Source organism: Plectrocnemia conspersa, unplaced genomic scaffold (genome assembly GCF_051122295.1).
Source record: "Plectrocnemia conspersa isolate PC_06_02 unplaced genomic scaffold, ASM5112229v1 ptg000009l, whole genome shotgun sequence".
NCBI lineage: Eukaryota > Metazoa > Arthropoda > Insecta > Trichoptera > Polycentropodidae > Plectrocnemia > Plectrocnemia conspersa.
The window spans coordinates 7,798,493-7,815,543 of NW_028277173.1; the positions used below are offsets into that span (position 1 = coordinate 7,798,493).

Sequence of the window (17,051 nt, forward strand, 5' to 3'; positions counted from 1 at the left end):
TATGCTATTTAGTATAGTAAATTAATTTTTAAAAAATTTGTCAAATTATTTTTTATAAAATTTTATCATTTAATAAAAAAAAATTTGCAGCTATTAGTTAAAATGCTTGATATATACATAAGTATATATATTTTTATATATATATTATTAATATTTTGATTTTAATTTTAATATAAGACAATTTAGTGTAATCATATGTATACATATAAATTTTAACTGTTTTTTACTTTCAGTTAAAAATAGTTATTTATTTTTTATGGATTTTGTATATCGCTCAAAAAAATGTTTACAATATAAGGACACAATCGATTTTTATCATAATTTCGTCTAATTCGATAAAATAATAAATGTTTTTTACTTATTAATAAATTAAAGTGCTTTGCTCAGATGTATTGGACATCTGTTTTTTACTGACAGCTTCTATGTCTATAACGTCTGGATATTTTTTCTCAAGTGATTTAAAATAATATCTTAAAACAAATAATATTATAAATAAAATAAACAAGAATATTAAATATTTTTTTTTTAAAAATTTCATTTATTATATAAATATCTTTATATAATTTAATAAAAGAAGAAAGTAATAAAACATTTCTTATAAATCAAAAACTGTACATTTCTTGAATTATTATCAACTTAATTAAATTAAACTTCAATAAAAAATTCTAATTATAAAATTAGAAATATAGTAATAAATAAATATTTTTTTTATTTATATTAAAAATATATAATTTAAATGCATAGTTAATTTTGCCAAAATAAAATTTATTAAATGAAATGAAATTATTTAATTTAATATATTCATTTAAAATGGCTTTGACTTTGGGCAACACTTATTAAAAAACTTTGGAATACAGAGGGTTAATAATTTTATTTCTACATGACGCATATGAAAGTGAGGGTGAAAATATAGCCATTTCCCATTTTTGCCATTAGAATTAGATACACATCAACTAGATACGAATCCGGCTTATGTTTTACTTACACACAACTTTGTGTACATATATTTGCAAATATGGCGTGTTACACAATCTAAGAGGCGCAGTACATGAGTATTCGAGGCACGAAATCAAGTACTCATACATACACCAAGAAAGCGATATTCATTATTGAGCATGGTTCAAATCTACAGTTGTAATTTTATATATGGCAACGTTTTTCAAGTGAGCTGAATAAAATCATATGCTTATACAATATGACGGCGGATTTGCGTGATCTTAATCTTTTCTCTGTAATATTTTAGAACCATGGTTCTTTTCGATTATATATCCAATACTTCTTTCGGCTTTCGATCTCTCTCGCGATTTCATCCTTTATTCTTGTTCGTTGCGGCTCGTATGTCAGAGCTCGAGTTTGCTTTTCAATGAGCTATTTTTGTGTGGCATTTAATGAATATATTAAATTTGCCTCATTAATAATATGTTAGAACCTACTGATTATTAGTCGACTTATTAAAGAGCTATGTTTTTTTAAATTAAAAATAGCAAGATGTTGAATATTTATTTTGTATAAATATCTTCTGTGTGTATTTCTTGGTATGCAATTTATATAATGACACGAAAATCGTGTAAAAATATACATTTGCCAAAGAGGGTTGAAGAGAGAAAATCACGCTCAACTAAAAATGCGCAATCTTGATCGTTTAAACACTCGTCGAAAGGAATATGCATAATGACTTTTTGCACGAAAGCACGCAAAGCACCGATCGGTCTCATAGTTGAAGTGAAATGTATTGTTACATTGTATTTTATTTTAATTATGTAAAGATTATACGATTAAATTTGTCGCACAGCTGAAATGAGTCATTGTAACCGAATAATAATCATTATTTATACAAATTTAATTACGTTGAACCATAAAATTTTATTCACCAATTAATTATAAAGTTTCTCTATAAATATAATATTTACCGTCAATACAATTTAAATACAACTCAATATGGTTTATAAACATATCCTAGATTTGAGGTGTGCTTTGTTGATTTTGCTAAAATACAATGCAAAAATAAATAAAATTGTGTATTTATATGTGTCATAAATTCAATGGAGTTAAATAAGTAAATAATGATGACATTGTTTTATTTATTTTAGAACATCATTGACACAAGTAGTTACGTTAGTCGTGATACTTCATGGTTACTAAATTTCAGACTATGGCAGGAGTATTACTGTCGAAATATCGAACCGTGAGTTCTCATTGCGATGAATCCCGGAATTCAAATAATGTATGTGTATATATAATTATATACTGTCTTATTTTAAAAAATACAACAATCGCACTAGTCATGTTTGATTGGATAAATTTAAAAAAATAAACAATAATTTCATGCAATTGAAATTTATCTATGTACTATGGAAAAAACACATGAGTAATAAATTTAAGGAAATACTGGTTAATTTATATCACTTTTATTGTACTCTTGTTGATATTTTAAATAAGAGTAGCATTGCATATATTATATTTTCACAATGCGCATTTTCGATTGATTTTTTTTCTTCTTAAAATCAAGTCCCATCAAATCAACGTCAAGTGTGTATATTTGGCAAATAGTTCAAAGATAAACCCACATTTGCAAACAGAAATATATTTATTTTACCTCCCACGAGTGGAAAGATGAAAAAATGGCGTCTTAATCAACAGGTGTATTATGTTCTGAATCAAGAACAAACTCGAATGACAGTACAATGGCGGTTCATTGTTTCGTATGCACCTCTTATAAATCTTCTCAAAAAAGAGTGTCTCCATTTACTTTTTGCACATCATTGCATCTCAGCTTTGAGAAGAAAAAGAATTCGGACACGATCCGATTTCAGCAGTGATTTAACTGCTCGCAGTCGTTCTTTTTCAGTAGAATCTGGTAGAATCAATCGCTCTTCGTCTCATTCATAAAACGAGCAGTAAAAATGCACGACCACACACGAACGACATTCGTGAGCATGTGGAAGCTGGTGAATGACTAAACCGGTTGTGCCTCGACTTGTTAATGAAGATAATGCGTTGCACTCTTTATTTCTGGCATATGCCAAGGATTAACGAACTGCGATTTTCGTGTGTTGTTAGATTTAACCGAAAATTCGCGAATCGTAAACGTAAATGTTTGACAACGTCGGATTTACCGTTTTGCAAATGTACGCTTCTCTTTTTTGTTTTAGAAAATGTAGCGCGCTAATTCTTGAAACAATACATTTTTTTGGAAGGCGTCATGAGTTGCGTCGGCTGAACAAATATGTAGAGATTCTGTATGCGACGCAATCGTTTGTTTACACAGTTGAACCTGTACTACATGCTTATGAATATGATAATAAAAATCAAAAAGCGTTGTAGTATGTGACCCTGTCCCTATTTTATTAAGTCTAACATATTTTACCAACCTTAATTGAGTAATAGAACATTATTATAAGAAATTGCATTGCAATAGTCAAAAAAATCTGACACTGGAGCTGTCATTTTCTCTGTCGAATTTGTCACATGGTTGTGACAAATTGTCAAATTACGATCAGCTGATTTTAAGCCTTGTTTTATAAAAATATTGAACGATATACATACATACATATTTGGATTCTTAAAAGTGGGTCACTACTACTTAAAATAATTATAGAGCTGCTTGTTTATCTGAAACATAAAGTTTGTTTAATAGACACTAGGATATTGTAAGTTAATGCTTCACTTTTTTTTAAAAGGTTAACTTTCGAGTACAGAAACCTCAGAAATAATAAAATAATAGTAGATATAATACTATATTCGCGTTCATTTTATTGGTATATCTTTATATATTACTATTATTATCAGATTTTGAGATTAAGAAGATTAGGAAGGTTAAGTTAAAATATTAGAATATTTGTTAGCAAATAGTGAATATAAAACAGCTGATGGATGAAATCAGAAATATTTTTAATATCAGATCTACTATGATTTTTCTTTACTTCTTATACTTCATCTTTTGTATCATTGTTTGTTGTTTTCTCAAGTTTTATTTTTAGCTTTGTAATCAGTGGAATAATTAGAAATATAAATACATATCTAAAGTTATATATACGTATCTAATGTTGCTTTGTAAAACATATGTTATTCAACCATGGATTATTGAGAAGTTCTAACAACTCTTTTGATGTTGTAGATATTCATAGCTTTCATTTTAGAATGAATTATGTAACAATTCTTTATTTTTAGATTTTTAATTAGAGAAATGTTTGACAAAGCGCAGAAAGTTTGACATACTTGTTCACTGCATTTAATGTACGAATGTGTTTCTTTATTCCATTGAGGAAACCCGCTACATTTTTATTTTTGCGGATTGTCTTAGGAATATTATTATACAAATTCACACCTCCGTACAATATTCCCATGGCCGTACTCATTTTCTTATACCTAACTATCCGTAAATTGTCTTTTTTCCAGTATTAAATCTGTGTATATCTTTATTTCTTATTAAAATACTCTTTTATTATGTGCTGTATTGATTTTGACTGATACATCACTGGTCCATTGCTTAATATTCTTTTAAACCATGCCGCTAAGACGCTGTTTTTTGTGACTTGTAACTGATTTTGTACGTACATTTTTTAAATAAATCTTGTACTTGTTTCAGGTATGGTTCTTGTTTCCGTTCTACTGTTCGTGATGGGTCTGGCAATGTTTTGCTTTCCTCGTCAGCTGCCAGGATCCTCTGCGGCTCGGGCCGCTAAAAAATCCAGAGCTCCGACACCGGCTCCTACTCCGCCTCAATTAAAAGGTAAGCTTTTATAATTGTAACAGGTCATTCATTTTGCTTTAAAAATACATTTTACGTTCCAGATTTCCCGAAAACGTTGAAAAAGCAGCTGAGCAACGACATTCTCATGTTCAGAACGGCGAGCATGGTTTTGCATCTTCTGCCTGTTGCCGGACTATATACCTTTTTACCTAAATATTTGGAGTCACAGTTTCGTCTTACAACTCATGATGCCAATTTGATATCTGGTAAATGGTATTATATTTTATCACTAGTCTTGAATAATGTAAATGTTTTAGAATTTATTTTTCAATTTTACATTATGTTAAAGCAAAATCTATAAGATTAATCTTTAAATAATCAGACAAATTTTATATTTTAAAAATTGTATATTGATCACATTAAAAGAAAAGCAATTAATCAGAGGCCAGTGTTTTTACCATATAAGTGCTTATTTTGCATTCACTTTGTAGCTTTTTCTTCGTCCATTATCATCAATTAAGTAAAATGAAAGTGCTACAACTGGCATCATTTCTCATTTTAGATTAGCACAAGTATTATTTGTTTTTAAATCTTTTTATTTTAGTTACTGTTAGTTAATTTCGTAAGTAAATACCTATCCAGATAATATTCTAGAATTTCACAGAAAAATATTCTATTAAAATTTTTAATGAGACAGACAAACCCAACGACAATCTATAAAATTTATAGTATAGATGAAGATATAATAATCTTTAGTTCTATTCTGTTATATGCCATTGTTTTCCCATTTACTAAAAAACTGTATAGAGAACTTTATTACAGCTATTTTACCTCTTGGAAAGATTATTAGTCTAACATCATAATCAAAACAGTAAAATAAATATTATTGCTTTCTTAACACTACCTTTTTATTTAACTAGTTAAAAATATGAATTTTAGATTTAGACAATGATGATTTCAATGTTACAGTATATCGTTTTTAATGGTTTAATTTTATATGTTGATTTATACACTCAATCTAAATTTGTTTTATTGATTAATGCTTATTATTTATCATTTTTAGGTATCGGTGGTATTTTGGTAATGGGCGTTGGTATTCTGCTGAGCGGAGCCGTCATTTTGAAACTCGTGCCGACTGCTCGCTTCGTCGCCGGATGGATAGCATTCACAGCTTTGGCTTACTCAGTCGGTACGTTCAACACCAAATCAAAGAAGCGCTATGAAAATAATCGCAAACGAGTACTAAATTGATTGCATTTTAGGTATGCTTATCTTAATATTTGTCGGGTGTCCAATGGACGATTTGGTCGATCTAGATAAATTAGCATATTTGGATTCTACTCCGCACTTATTAACTACACCCACATGTCCGTCCGAGTGCACATGCAGTAAGGATAAATTTTCGATAATATGTGGAAATGTTTGTATATTTTTATTTCAATAGATTGATTATGTTATAAATTAAAAACTATATATTGATTACTATTGCAGGATGGCAAAACATACTTTTCGGCTTGTCACGCCGGGTGCCATAATGTTACTCTTGTTAATGACCAAGTGATGTATCTGGACTGTGATTGTATTAAACAACCTATGATCAACTTTACGTCGCAATGGTAAGATATTAATTTAAGTTTAAAATCATTATCAACACATTACGGAGAGATGAGTTGGTTTAGTTTGTATTTTAGACCAAATAAAAGTTATAAAACTATAATTAGTTTTAGAGCTTTCGTTAGGTTAGCTTTGGGTTTGAACAGCAAATGGACGTTTTGCAACTGTCAAATTGAGTTTCATAGACTTGTATAGCAGTATATAATTTCACTAGCGCCTATCAGTTAAATTATATTTTCGCTAGTAGAAATAATGTCTACTGGTGAAAATGTATTTGGACTTCATTAGTGAAAATTTAACTTTACTGAAAAATACTCATTCACACTTACATTTATAGAACGCATGTTAATAATTAATGATAAGTATGTAAATATATATACTACTACATACGGAAAAGTTGAAATCATATGATTTTACTAGCACCTGCCAGATAAATTATATTTTTACTGGTAATAATATATATCTAGTGGTGAAAATGTATTCCAATATGATTTCACTGACATTTAAAAAAATATTTTTAGGATAGGTTCAAAACTTTTTTTAGATTTTCTTTGAAAGATAACCCGAAATTTCTGGTTTAGAATTAAAGATTTTTTTAATATTTCTATTTCGTTAATATTCATAATATTAAATTAAATGACATGAATTTTTCTGGCCAAATTCAAGGGATGGACAAATGCGAGTATTAGACTCCCGTTATTGTCTACTTGCATAAAATACCACTGTAATTCAGTGATACACTTTTTTGCATCCTGGTTAGTCACACGAGCATTCCTGGTATATTCATCATAATTGTCATCGTTTTCACTTTCATTGTAACATGCTAAATTGTCATCTATTGTCAAAAATTCCGGATTATTAACAATTGGAGCTTGTAAAACATCTTCATTATTAAAATTTATTGTCCTAATTAAACGGAATGGTGTCTTAGATAACTGAAGTAAATTAATGTTACTTGGTGTTGTGTCTGTTACTTGGGATTTGGTCAAAATAACCGACTGTCCTGATAAACCAGTGGTCCAATTAAGCGGAATCAAGTGTACATTTAAAAAGTACAGAATCACAGTTTATCAACAGAAAATAAAATTATTTTGATTTATTTACATACATATGTATATCACACTAATATTGTCTTAAATAGTCGTTTTCTAATATATAATTTAACTAATTGGGTTATATAGTACTATTATTATTTTATTAACATTTTATCTGCAGGTCTTAAAATTATTTTTTATTTATTATATCTTTGTACTTTCTGAAATATTTTTGATTATATGATTAAATATGGCAGTCAGAATAACTCTGTATTCGCTGTTGAAAATTAAGCGACTGAACTAATGAGGTGTTAGTGTATTTCGTATTTATTCTAATTATTGATTCTTAATGTTGATTTTCCATCTAACCGATAGTTATAAAGCTAGTTATTAAAATTAAAATAAAGTTTTAGTCATTGGATAATGTTACTTTGTTTACAAATCTTTGTTCTTCTTTTAACTATCCTATGTTATTTTATTATTAGTACTGAATTTAATCTATGTTATGATATTGTAATAACAGTAAATATATATTTTCTTTTTTAGGGAAACTCCTGTGTTAGGTAGTAATTCTAAACCACAAAGATTTTCTGAAGCCAAAGGTGGTTACTGCAAAGGAAACTGCAACAACTTTATCCTGTTTATATGCATTTTTTCGTTCATCATGTTCACTCACGCCACTGGAGAAGTGGGATCGATATTACTGATAATGCGGTGTACTGATCCTAAAGGTTTGCATCAATAATATTCTTTGTTATGTACATATTTTAAAGTTGCTTACCTAATAAACTTGAATGAATTTTATAATTTTAGATAAAGCAATGGCGATGGGTATAATACAATTTGCAATAGGATTGTTCGGCAATGTGCCATGTCCGATTATATTTGGTGTCGTTGTGGATTCAGCGTGTCTACTGTGGGATTCTGTGTGTGGTTCCAAAGGGGCGTGTTTCTTGTATAACACGAATGTTTTCAGACAGTTCTTCTTAGGTATGTTTATGTTTTTATATATTTTTTGATCTTGTGTGAACTCTGAACTTGTGACAATTCAAATGGCTCGCAATTTGAGCGGCCAGCTCGTCAACCATGCAAACTGGTTCCTACGTAGAATTTTCAAATATATGCGTTCTTTCTTCTAAAGTTATATAAAAGCATATCGTAAATTTGTTATTCTTGAAAAGAAAATATGTTTAATTATGTGTACCAAAATACCGGTATTGAAAAAATTAACTGGAATGCTGTAGTATTGGAAATCTTAATTATAATTAGATTCAAACGAAAAATTATTGTACGAAAAAGACACAAAAGAACTCAATTTATCTACTTAGCTGTATACTACATGGCATTCAATGCAGCGCTTAAAAATTGCATGGAAACTTTTAGAAAAATAATCTTTTGACAGAGTACACGGTCAATTGTACACCGCCTGTGTTACCTCTTCTTTGGACCTAAACCTCTTTTATTCTGCATCAAAACTTCATTTTTTCTATTCTAAAGTCAGCTGATGTGCTACTTTATGGAACTGCTGAACACCTTGGACGATGTGGTGTGCTGGTCCATGACTTATCTACAAAAATGAGGTTGAGTTATACCCAGTGGTTTTTTTCATTATGCCTTAAACTGCTATTCCTTGAAAAGAATCTGCTGCAGATCTTGTTTCGAAACTTTCTAATCCACTCGTACATTTCTTGGAATAACAGACATGCATCACCTAACTAAACTTTCATTCAATAATGAATTTTAATGGCTACTGCCAATTTACAGGACAATATAATTGTATTTTCAATTCTTAAGTTTTATAATTGACTTGCCCTAATCAGTCAATAATTTCCAGTTAAAAATGAATAATACAACTATGATGTATTTAAATCAGATAATATTTTTTTTCAGGTACCACGGCCGGAATAATGGGACTTGCCTTTTTGATGGATCTCGTCGTTTGGTATAAAGCTAGTCGAATAGATATAAATCCGGAAGGTGATACGTCCGATGTGGTATCATCGAAATCAGTCGAATGCATTCCTAAAGCAATTACCCTACCTCAAGATTTATCGACAACCCCGCTAACAACACCATCGAATGATACTAACGTATAGCATGAAAAGTCATTAATTGTTACATGAATGTTACATACATATATATACAAAATCGGTAATTTTTAAGTTGAATATTAAATTATTGTATATGTATACACACACAATCGACGATTATTATTTTTGTATATGTGACAGTGTTACCAACCCGACTGACGTGAAATAAAAAGGGTCATGGAAATTAATCGGTCGAATAGTGTATATTATATTATATTTTAATTTATAATATTTTTGTACAATTTATAAAATATTGATGTAGAATTAATATCGGGGGGCTAGAAAATAAATATTAGTGCGATTTATTTGCGTGCTTTTTTACATGCTAACATTGTTAAGTAATTTTGAACAAATGCCATAATTTCGTAAGGTAGCGTGTATATTTACACTTTATTTTTATGGTATAGAAACAATTTTTGCATTGAGTATATTGATCGATTTATAGTTATCTTTTTTTTTTAATCGTATGAATTAACTTTTAATTTTATATTTTTTATTATGAATTTATTAAATTTTATAAACTGTTCTTGTTAAATTTATGCTTATATAAATAATTGTACTGTTTATGGAATAATTTAGATGAAATATCAATTCTTATGATGTATTAATTGATGAATTAATCGAAATATTAAATATGTTATTAAATAAATTTTACTTTTATCGATAAAATTGGGAGAAAATAGTGCAATGCAATGTAAATGATCTTTACCGATGACAAAAATACGTATGTGTATATTTAAATATAAATTGAATATTTTTCTTATAAACATAAATTTTAATTTAGATCATTTTTAAAATATATACATATATATACTATTTATTAGTATATATAAAATATTAATTGTGTAGTAAAACATATAATAGACTTAGAAGTATACACGAGCTTATTTCCCCTTTTTTGTGTGCAATAATATTTAGATAAATATATACATTATAAATGCATTAATATAAACAATGTGAAAATATTTTAACTAAATTAATATATCGCTATTTAATATGTTTAAATATACAAATCACTAGTCTAATGATTTGCTTTCAATACTTTTTGGACGATGTTGTTTTAAAGCCTGATGTCATTCTATTGGCGTTTGTTATAATATATGTATATAAGTTAAGTTATTAATATGTTTATTGTTAACAATGTTTTTTTTATTATTAAATACATTATGCTGTCAATGTTTGAACATTACGACAATAATATCAATGACTGATAATTTGTTATATAAAATTTTGGTTTTAAATTTACTAAAATTGTATGGGTGCAATAAAAAAGTTTACACCATTTTTTATCAATCTGAATCGACGTATATAAACGACCTAATCAATTTTGTGTAAAAATAATCAATTAATTTAGGAAAAAATGTGTATATGTTAACTGAAAATATATGAAGAGCCTTAAAATTTCATAATGGTGCTTGAGAGTGGACTAAATATTTTGACATGTTGCATTTTCAATCTTAACATGTCTTCCAGTATCCAATATATATATTTAAAATTATTCTACTGGACGGCATAAATACTTATTAAATAACGTATCTGTTGTCCCATTCTGTATGTCTTTCGAAAGCAACGTAATGTTTTGTCAGTATTGAACGATGTGATATTGTAGATTATGAATGCACGTTAAGTAATTTTGCACATATTTGAATACAATATTGATACAATAGATTTTATCTTGCGTTACAATCAAACTGCCATTTTTTGTTGAAACGTCTCAAATTGATGAGAGATGTCACCCTGTATAATAGTGAAATGTTCCTAATGCAATTTTTAACGTTGCTCCGACATAGCTCTGAACGATTGTTGATTTTTTCTACACATTAATAATTTAATAGTAATTAAATAAATATTTATCATTGTGTCGACGATTGCTGTTATGTTTTTATGTTGATTAGACGCATGTGTAAATGTGATATATTTAGTTTTAATTATTTAGTAAGATACATTTGTTAAGGGTTTAGTTTTTACGAAGACTAAATATAATTTTATTAATATGTAAACTTGAAACTTTTTATTTTTTATTGTTTTAAATATATATGTATATATTATAATATGTATATGTGAAAAATTATTAAGGATGAGATTTGCTCTTTGATGTGAATTTTTATTTTAATGTTTACAACGAAACATGTACGACTGAAATTTAATACGTATTTTATATATATACAATTTTTATATACTTTATTAAAAAAAATATACACGATAATCAAATTTGCTATATTAATATTTTAACTCATGTAATGGATTATTTTGTGCAATCATTGTGCAATATAGCGATTTTTAAATCCTTTTAACTTCTTTAACATTGATTTATATAGTGATATAAATTTTATTTAAATTATTTAGATTGTTATGATTTAAAATATATTCCATATATGAATTAGCTGTGAGTGATCTCAGTCGACAGCTAAATGTTCTTTTTTTAAATACCGACTTACTTATCAAATTGTGTGTTTACATAAAAAGATATGTGTATATTGTTCTGTTACTCGGCATTCCTATTTCTCTCACAAAAGTCATCAATTCTTCGCCATGGCACTATGCTTACTACAAAGTAAATATGTATATATTGAATCTCATATTTAAAAATACAGTGCCAATGTATTAATCAGTGAGGCAAACCATATTAAGATGTGATATGTGAATTAAGATTGTAATTATACAACGACATGTATCTATTGGTTGCATTTCAACATGGTTTGCTCCTCTGGTAATTTAGTTATACTTTAATGTTTATTAAATTTTGTATGTAAAAATATATATAACTAATTATATATATGTAATTTTTTTAATGATTTTTTTATTCATTCCTCACCTTTGAATTCTATAACGCTACTAAATATTTTACTATACTTTCAAAGAAAAATTCATTATTAAAATAAATATACAATACGGTTTTATTTCATTATTTATTTCAAAGCTTATTTTAATATATTTTTTAAATTAATATCACATGCTTATATTGACATCACATTTTCTCTTGCTAGTAGTGATATTCCGTTTTGGTTCGGTGTAGTTCTTTTTCAATTTAAAAATCAAATCTGGAAATATGTTTTTTTTTTCTTTTGAAGTTTTCTTATATATATTTTTTACGCTTGTCCAAAACTTGTTGCACTAGCTGAAGCTTTAGCATGAGAGAATCCACCACCTCCGTAGTGACCCCCGCTGCCTCCATGGTGTCCGCCACCTCCGCCTCCATGGGCACCACCTCCGTGAGCACCACCTCCGTGTCCACCACCTCCTCCTCCATGAATGCTGCCACCTGGGAAGCCACCTCCACCTCCGCCTCCATGGATACTGCCACCAGGGAAACCACCTCCGCCTCCGCCTCCATGAATACCGCCTCCAGGGAAGCCACCACCGCCTCCGTGGCTACCACCGCCTCCGTGGCTACCTCCTCCTCCGTGGCTACCACCACCGCCGCCTTGGAATCCTCCATGTTGACTGCCTCCAAGTCCTCCTAGCCCGCCACCACCAAATCCTCCATGTTGGCCGCCTCCAAATCCTCCCTGCTGGCCACCGCCAAAGCCTCCAAATCCTCCTTCCCCTATTGGCTTGCCTCCTCCTCCTCCTCCATGGCTAGCACCTCCGTGGCTTCCTCCTCCGAATCCACTTCCTCCCCCAAATCCGCCTCCTATGGGCTTTTGACCGCCATGGCCTCCTCCGCCACCTCCTCCAAATCCACCTCCAAATCCACCTCCGCCGCCTCCGCCACCTCCACCTCCATAATTACCTCTTGTTTTTCTTATAAAATCATCACCTGAAAAGTAAATAAGCACACATTAAAATCATCGCTAAAATATTCTAAAAAATAATCATAACACTAAAAAATGATTATAAAAATAGAAGAGATGCTAATAAAATATAATATGAGATATCTTCACTGCCGTAACAAATAAAATCTCTCAGCTGCTTAACTAAATGTACCCACTTCCAAATAAGAGATCAAAAGACGTGATTTTTTTGCCTTCTCAGAAGTCAAAAAATCACGTCAAAAGCATCAAAATCGTGTAATTGTTGATATTTTCAAATTTTTTCAATTGAAAAAAAATGTAAAACTGTAGTGAAGACGCTCAATGAATCATATATAGTAAATCTTTCATTGCATTGTGACATACGTTAGCCCAATGCGTTACAACGGGGTAAATATAAATAACAATTATAAGTAAGTAGAGACATAGCTCCAAATATTCATATAAATTAATTATAAACTATTATTATAGTCACATATATTATTTATTATTGCAATTTCAAGTGTTGTGATTTAAAAAATAAAGTTTGTTTAAAAAATTAAATTAGTTGCTACCGCAGCTGTTTAAAAAAATATTTCTTGTAAATTACAAGAAACCCTTATATCATATTAAAAAAATTCTGCAAAAAATCAAATCTTTGCTTGATTTATAAGCAACATGACAGGGGTTAGCCTAATGCGTTACAACGGGGTAAACTCAATAAGCAAATAGTAAGCCGCCAGACTGAAATCTAAGTTTATGAATTATAAACTATTATCACATCTTACAATCAAAAGATGTCACTATGCACGACTTAGCACTATTTATTTTGATCTATAAAATCTATAAAAAGTTAATCTGTAATAATTGATCAGAATTATGATTATAATAATAATACTTAATTTCGATAACGAAACGATAAAAATTAAAAACACTAGGGTCCGTATGGGATTCGAACCCATGTCTTTCAGTCACTGATTTACAGCATTGGTATGTTGTGTTTATTTATATATTACAAACAAGCAAAAAATATTTTTTCAAGCGAATGTTATTATTGTACACTCTGTTTTATGGTATGCAATTTAATAATGAAAGGTTGCAAGGACAAAAAATTAGCTTAAAAATCAAGATAATTGCTATAAAATATTATTCAATTAGTGTAGATTTACTTCAAACATATGTAAGAAATGGAGTTGCTATCGAGTTTTTCAAAATTTTATGGAAAAAGTTGTTATAAGATACTTTATTGTCAATGACACTGATAATAAATATATAAGAGGATAGTAATAAGACAACACCAAAACCATGTCTAAAGCTTATTATGGACTTTATGACTTTGGCTGCCGAGACTTTTGCGATTACTATTCGAATAAAGTTGTATAACATAATATTACTAATAAATTGTACTCTTAAGAAAAATACTATGATTCTTTCTTATTATTTTTTTTTAAATAATAAAATTCTCGCCAAAACTGAAAAAGTCGATATATCGGACTTTGGCAATATAAGGGTTAAACGCCATAAGATCATACTATACTTTGTTCAGAAGCATTTCATTGGATCGCGTTAATCGAATACGTTCGTCATACACTTTTTAACTATCACATTGTTTTAGCAAAAAGTCCTGATTTCTAAGAAAATTGCACCCTTATTGTTTTTAGTATAAAACTAGCAATAAATTTTAATCATTGAAATTAATTAATAATATTATGTGTGCTGGAGAGTTCTACAAAGATAATTTTTTAACCATTGGTAAGATTGAAAACATATGAAGGAGTTACAATAAAATAATAACGACTAAATTACCTTGGCTTTATTATATATTGACACCTTTTTACATTTTTGTATGATATATATATATTTTTATATGACTTTGCAGAAGAAAACTGTTATTTTATGAAAGATTAAGTTTGAAATACTACAATAATTATACGTTTAATTTGTAATAACATGTTATATATTATATATATGTATACAATTACTTAACTTTATTTAGAGAATCATATTCCTTGCTTTTATATAAAATTATTAATTTATAAAATGTATTATAATCATCAAATACTATAGGAAATAAATAATTAATGTAATAATATGTGTAATTTTATAATAATCTTACAATAATCTTTACTCTTATACAGAAATCATAAGTATAATTTGAACTAATGTTTTTTTTGTATATTAAGAATAAATAATGAGAAATTGTTAATTACTAACTATTTTACTATTCGAATTTTCTCTTTTTAATTTCAGATGAAATTTTAAGAGGTGCAGAGATAAGGGCAAAATATATGTATGAATAAATATAATATCTATATCACCTCCAAGGCACGCCACCAGTGGCAACAGAACGAAGAAGATCGCTAGTTTGTTCATCTCGCCAGATAAACTCGACGAGACTGGGTATCACAGCATCCGACAGCGAATTTATATCCAAACACCGGCAAACGCTAAACTTCCCCGCGAAACCTGTTTGATCTCTTGGCATTTTTTCCGTAATCTTCCGGCCGGCTAGTATCAGCCAGCTCGGATGTTTTTTTCTTCTTCTCTTCGAACTGTTTTTCTGCTCTAGGAAACCGGTCCCGAGATGTTGTATAAAACAATTATTAAAAAGGTATTCGGATCCCTCCGAATCTAACGTGCAGAGTGGAAATTGGATGCAAAAAACACATAATGGAAATTTGCCTTTGGTGGTATACAAAAATAGGCGTGGATGCTCTCGGTCAAATATAATGGTATCTTGATTATACGTTGCCAACGTAGGGTTGAAAATCGTGGATCTTATGATGGATACGTGTTTTTTTAACGTTGGATGTTTACTTGTTTTAGAACACGCGATATGGAAAACCGTGACTTGAGCTAACATGATTTAGCTTTTTTATTGTAAATATACCTATTTAATATTTTTAGATATTACTGTGTAAAATATGACTAAGATACGGAGGAAATAAAATCACAAAAATCAGTTTTATTATTAAATTAAATAAAAAAAAACACGGTTCGAAAACTTATTTTGTATAGTAGTGAATCGAATTTTCTCTGGGAATAAATTAGATGTGGTGGTTTCCTGTTTATTTCCTTTGTTGATGAAATATGCAAAAAGGACATGTTTGAAGATAGTATAGATTTAAAATAAATTTAAATTTAAAAATATTTCTTTTAGTAGCTTATTTATTTACTAAAATTATAACCATCGTGACCTGACAGGCAAACCCAATGCGTCACGATAGTCAAAAGCATAAATACATCATAATACATATAATCATACAGTATGCACACATACAACTTCACATACGTACAACTACACACACACTCAAAGCATATAAGCAAAAACACAAAAAACAAGACAAAACAACAGACACAAATCACCTCAACAGGTGTGCATTGTCCCATACGAACTGAACCAAAACTCCATATGTGCAAGAGAAAATGTCAATATTTCTATCGACAGAATTGAGCAGATGAATAGCCTTAGCCAGAGAAGAGTTGGCAAGTGCTCCAGTTCTAGACTTTACAGGCAAGAATAGTGCACGCGACCGAGAACTATAACCACCTTCAGGAGCCCACATTTGAAGCTGCTCGAGCACTGAAGGATTGTCTACGATGCCCTTGAGCAATTTCCAGAAGTGTTTAATTACATAAACACTTCTGCGAGTCGACAAAGAAACGTATCCCAGGGCTCCCAAAATAAAAGCACTGGGAAACAAGAACTAACCCGTATTCCTTCAAGTATAAATATCGAAGAAATTTATGTTGTACTTTTTCCAGCTTCAATTCATTACATTGATTCATTATGCCTGGGATCCAAATGATGGAGCTAGTTTCTAGTATGCTGCGGACTAGAGTATCATAAAGAGTGCGCAATACTAAAGTATTCCTGAAGTAACGCGCA

At 29.5% G+C, this 17,051-nt stretch overlaps 2 protein-coding genes across 3 annotated transcripts in view; one reads left to right on the forward strand and one right to left on the reverse strand.

Annotated features, from left to right (window-relative positions):
• Positions 1–9,541, forward strand: part of Oatp74D (Organic anion transporting polypeptide 74D) — a 95,421-nt gene extending 85,880 nt beyond the window's left edge. For both annotated transcript variants that reach the window (XM_088192165.1, XM_088192164.1), the window contains exons 4-11: positions 4,589–4,732; positions 4,795–4,959; positions 5,757–5,882; positions 5,956–6,113; positions 6,185–6,309; positions 7,888–8,072; positions 8,155–8,331; positions 9,232–9,541. In XM_088192165.1, coding sequence (XP_088048291.1) covers positions 4,589–4,732; positions 4,795–4,959; positions 5,757–5,882; positions 5,956–6,113; positions 6,185–6,309; positions 7,888–8,072; positions 8,155–8,331; positions 9,232–9,437 — 1,286 coding nt within the window. In that variant the 3' untranslated portion in view covers positions 9,438–9,541. The remainder of the gene's footprint in view (positions 1–4,588; positions 4,733–4,794; positions 4,960–5,756; positions 5,883–5,955; positions 6,114–6,184; positions 6,310–7,887; positions 8,073–8,154; positions 8,332–9,231) is intronic.
• Positions 9,542–12,326: 2,785 nt separating this feature from the next.
• Positions 12,327–15,560, reverse strand: LOC148231789 (uncharacterized). Its single transcript, XM_088192166.1, has 2 exons — positions 15,481–15,560; positions 12,327–13,191 (listed from the first exon to the last, which is right to left on the reverse strand). Exons 1-2 carry the CDS (start codon positions 15,533–15,535, stop codon positions 12,521–12,523), a joined length of 726 nt encoding a protein of 241 aa, XP_088048292.1. The 5' UTR covers positions 15,536–15,560; the 3' UTR covers positions 12,327–12,520.
• Positions 15,561–17,051: the final 1,491 nt, after the last annotated feature.

Bases quoted from the DNA above. Each gene is read 5' to 3' on its own strand.
- LOC148231789 (XM_088192166.1), bottom strand. From the start codon at position 15,535: ATGAACAAACTAGCGATCTTCTTCGTTCTGTTGCCACTGGTGGCGTGC. The intron at 13,192-15,480 runs GTGATATAGATA...TTTACTTTTCAG, and splicing joins ACTGGTGGCGTGCCTTGGAG to GTGATGATTTTATAAGAAAA.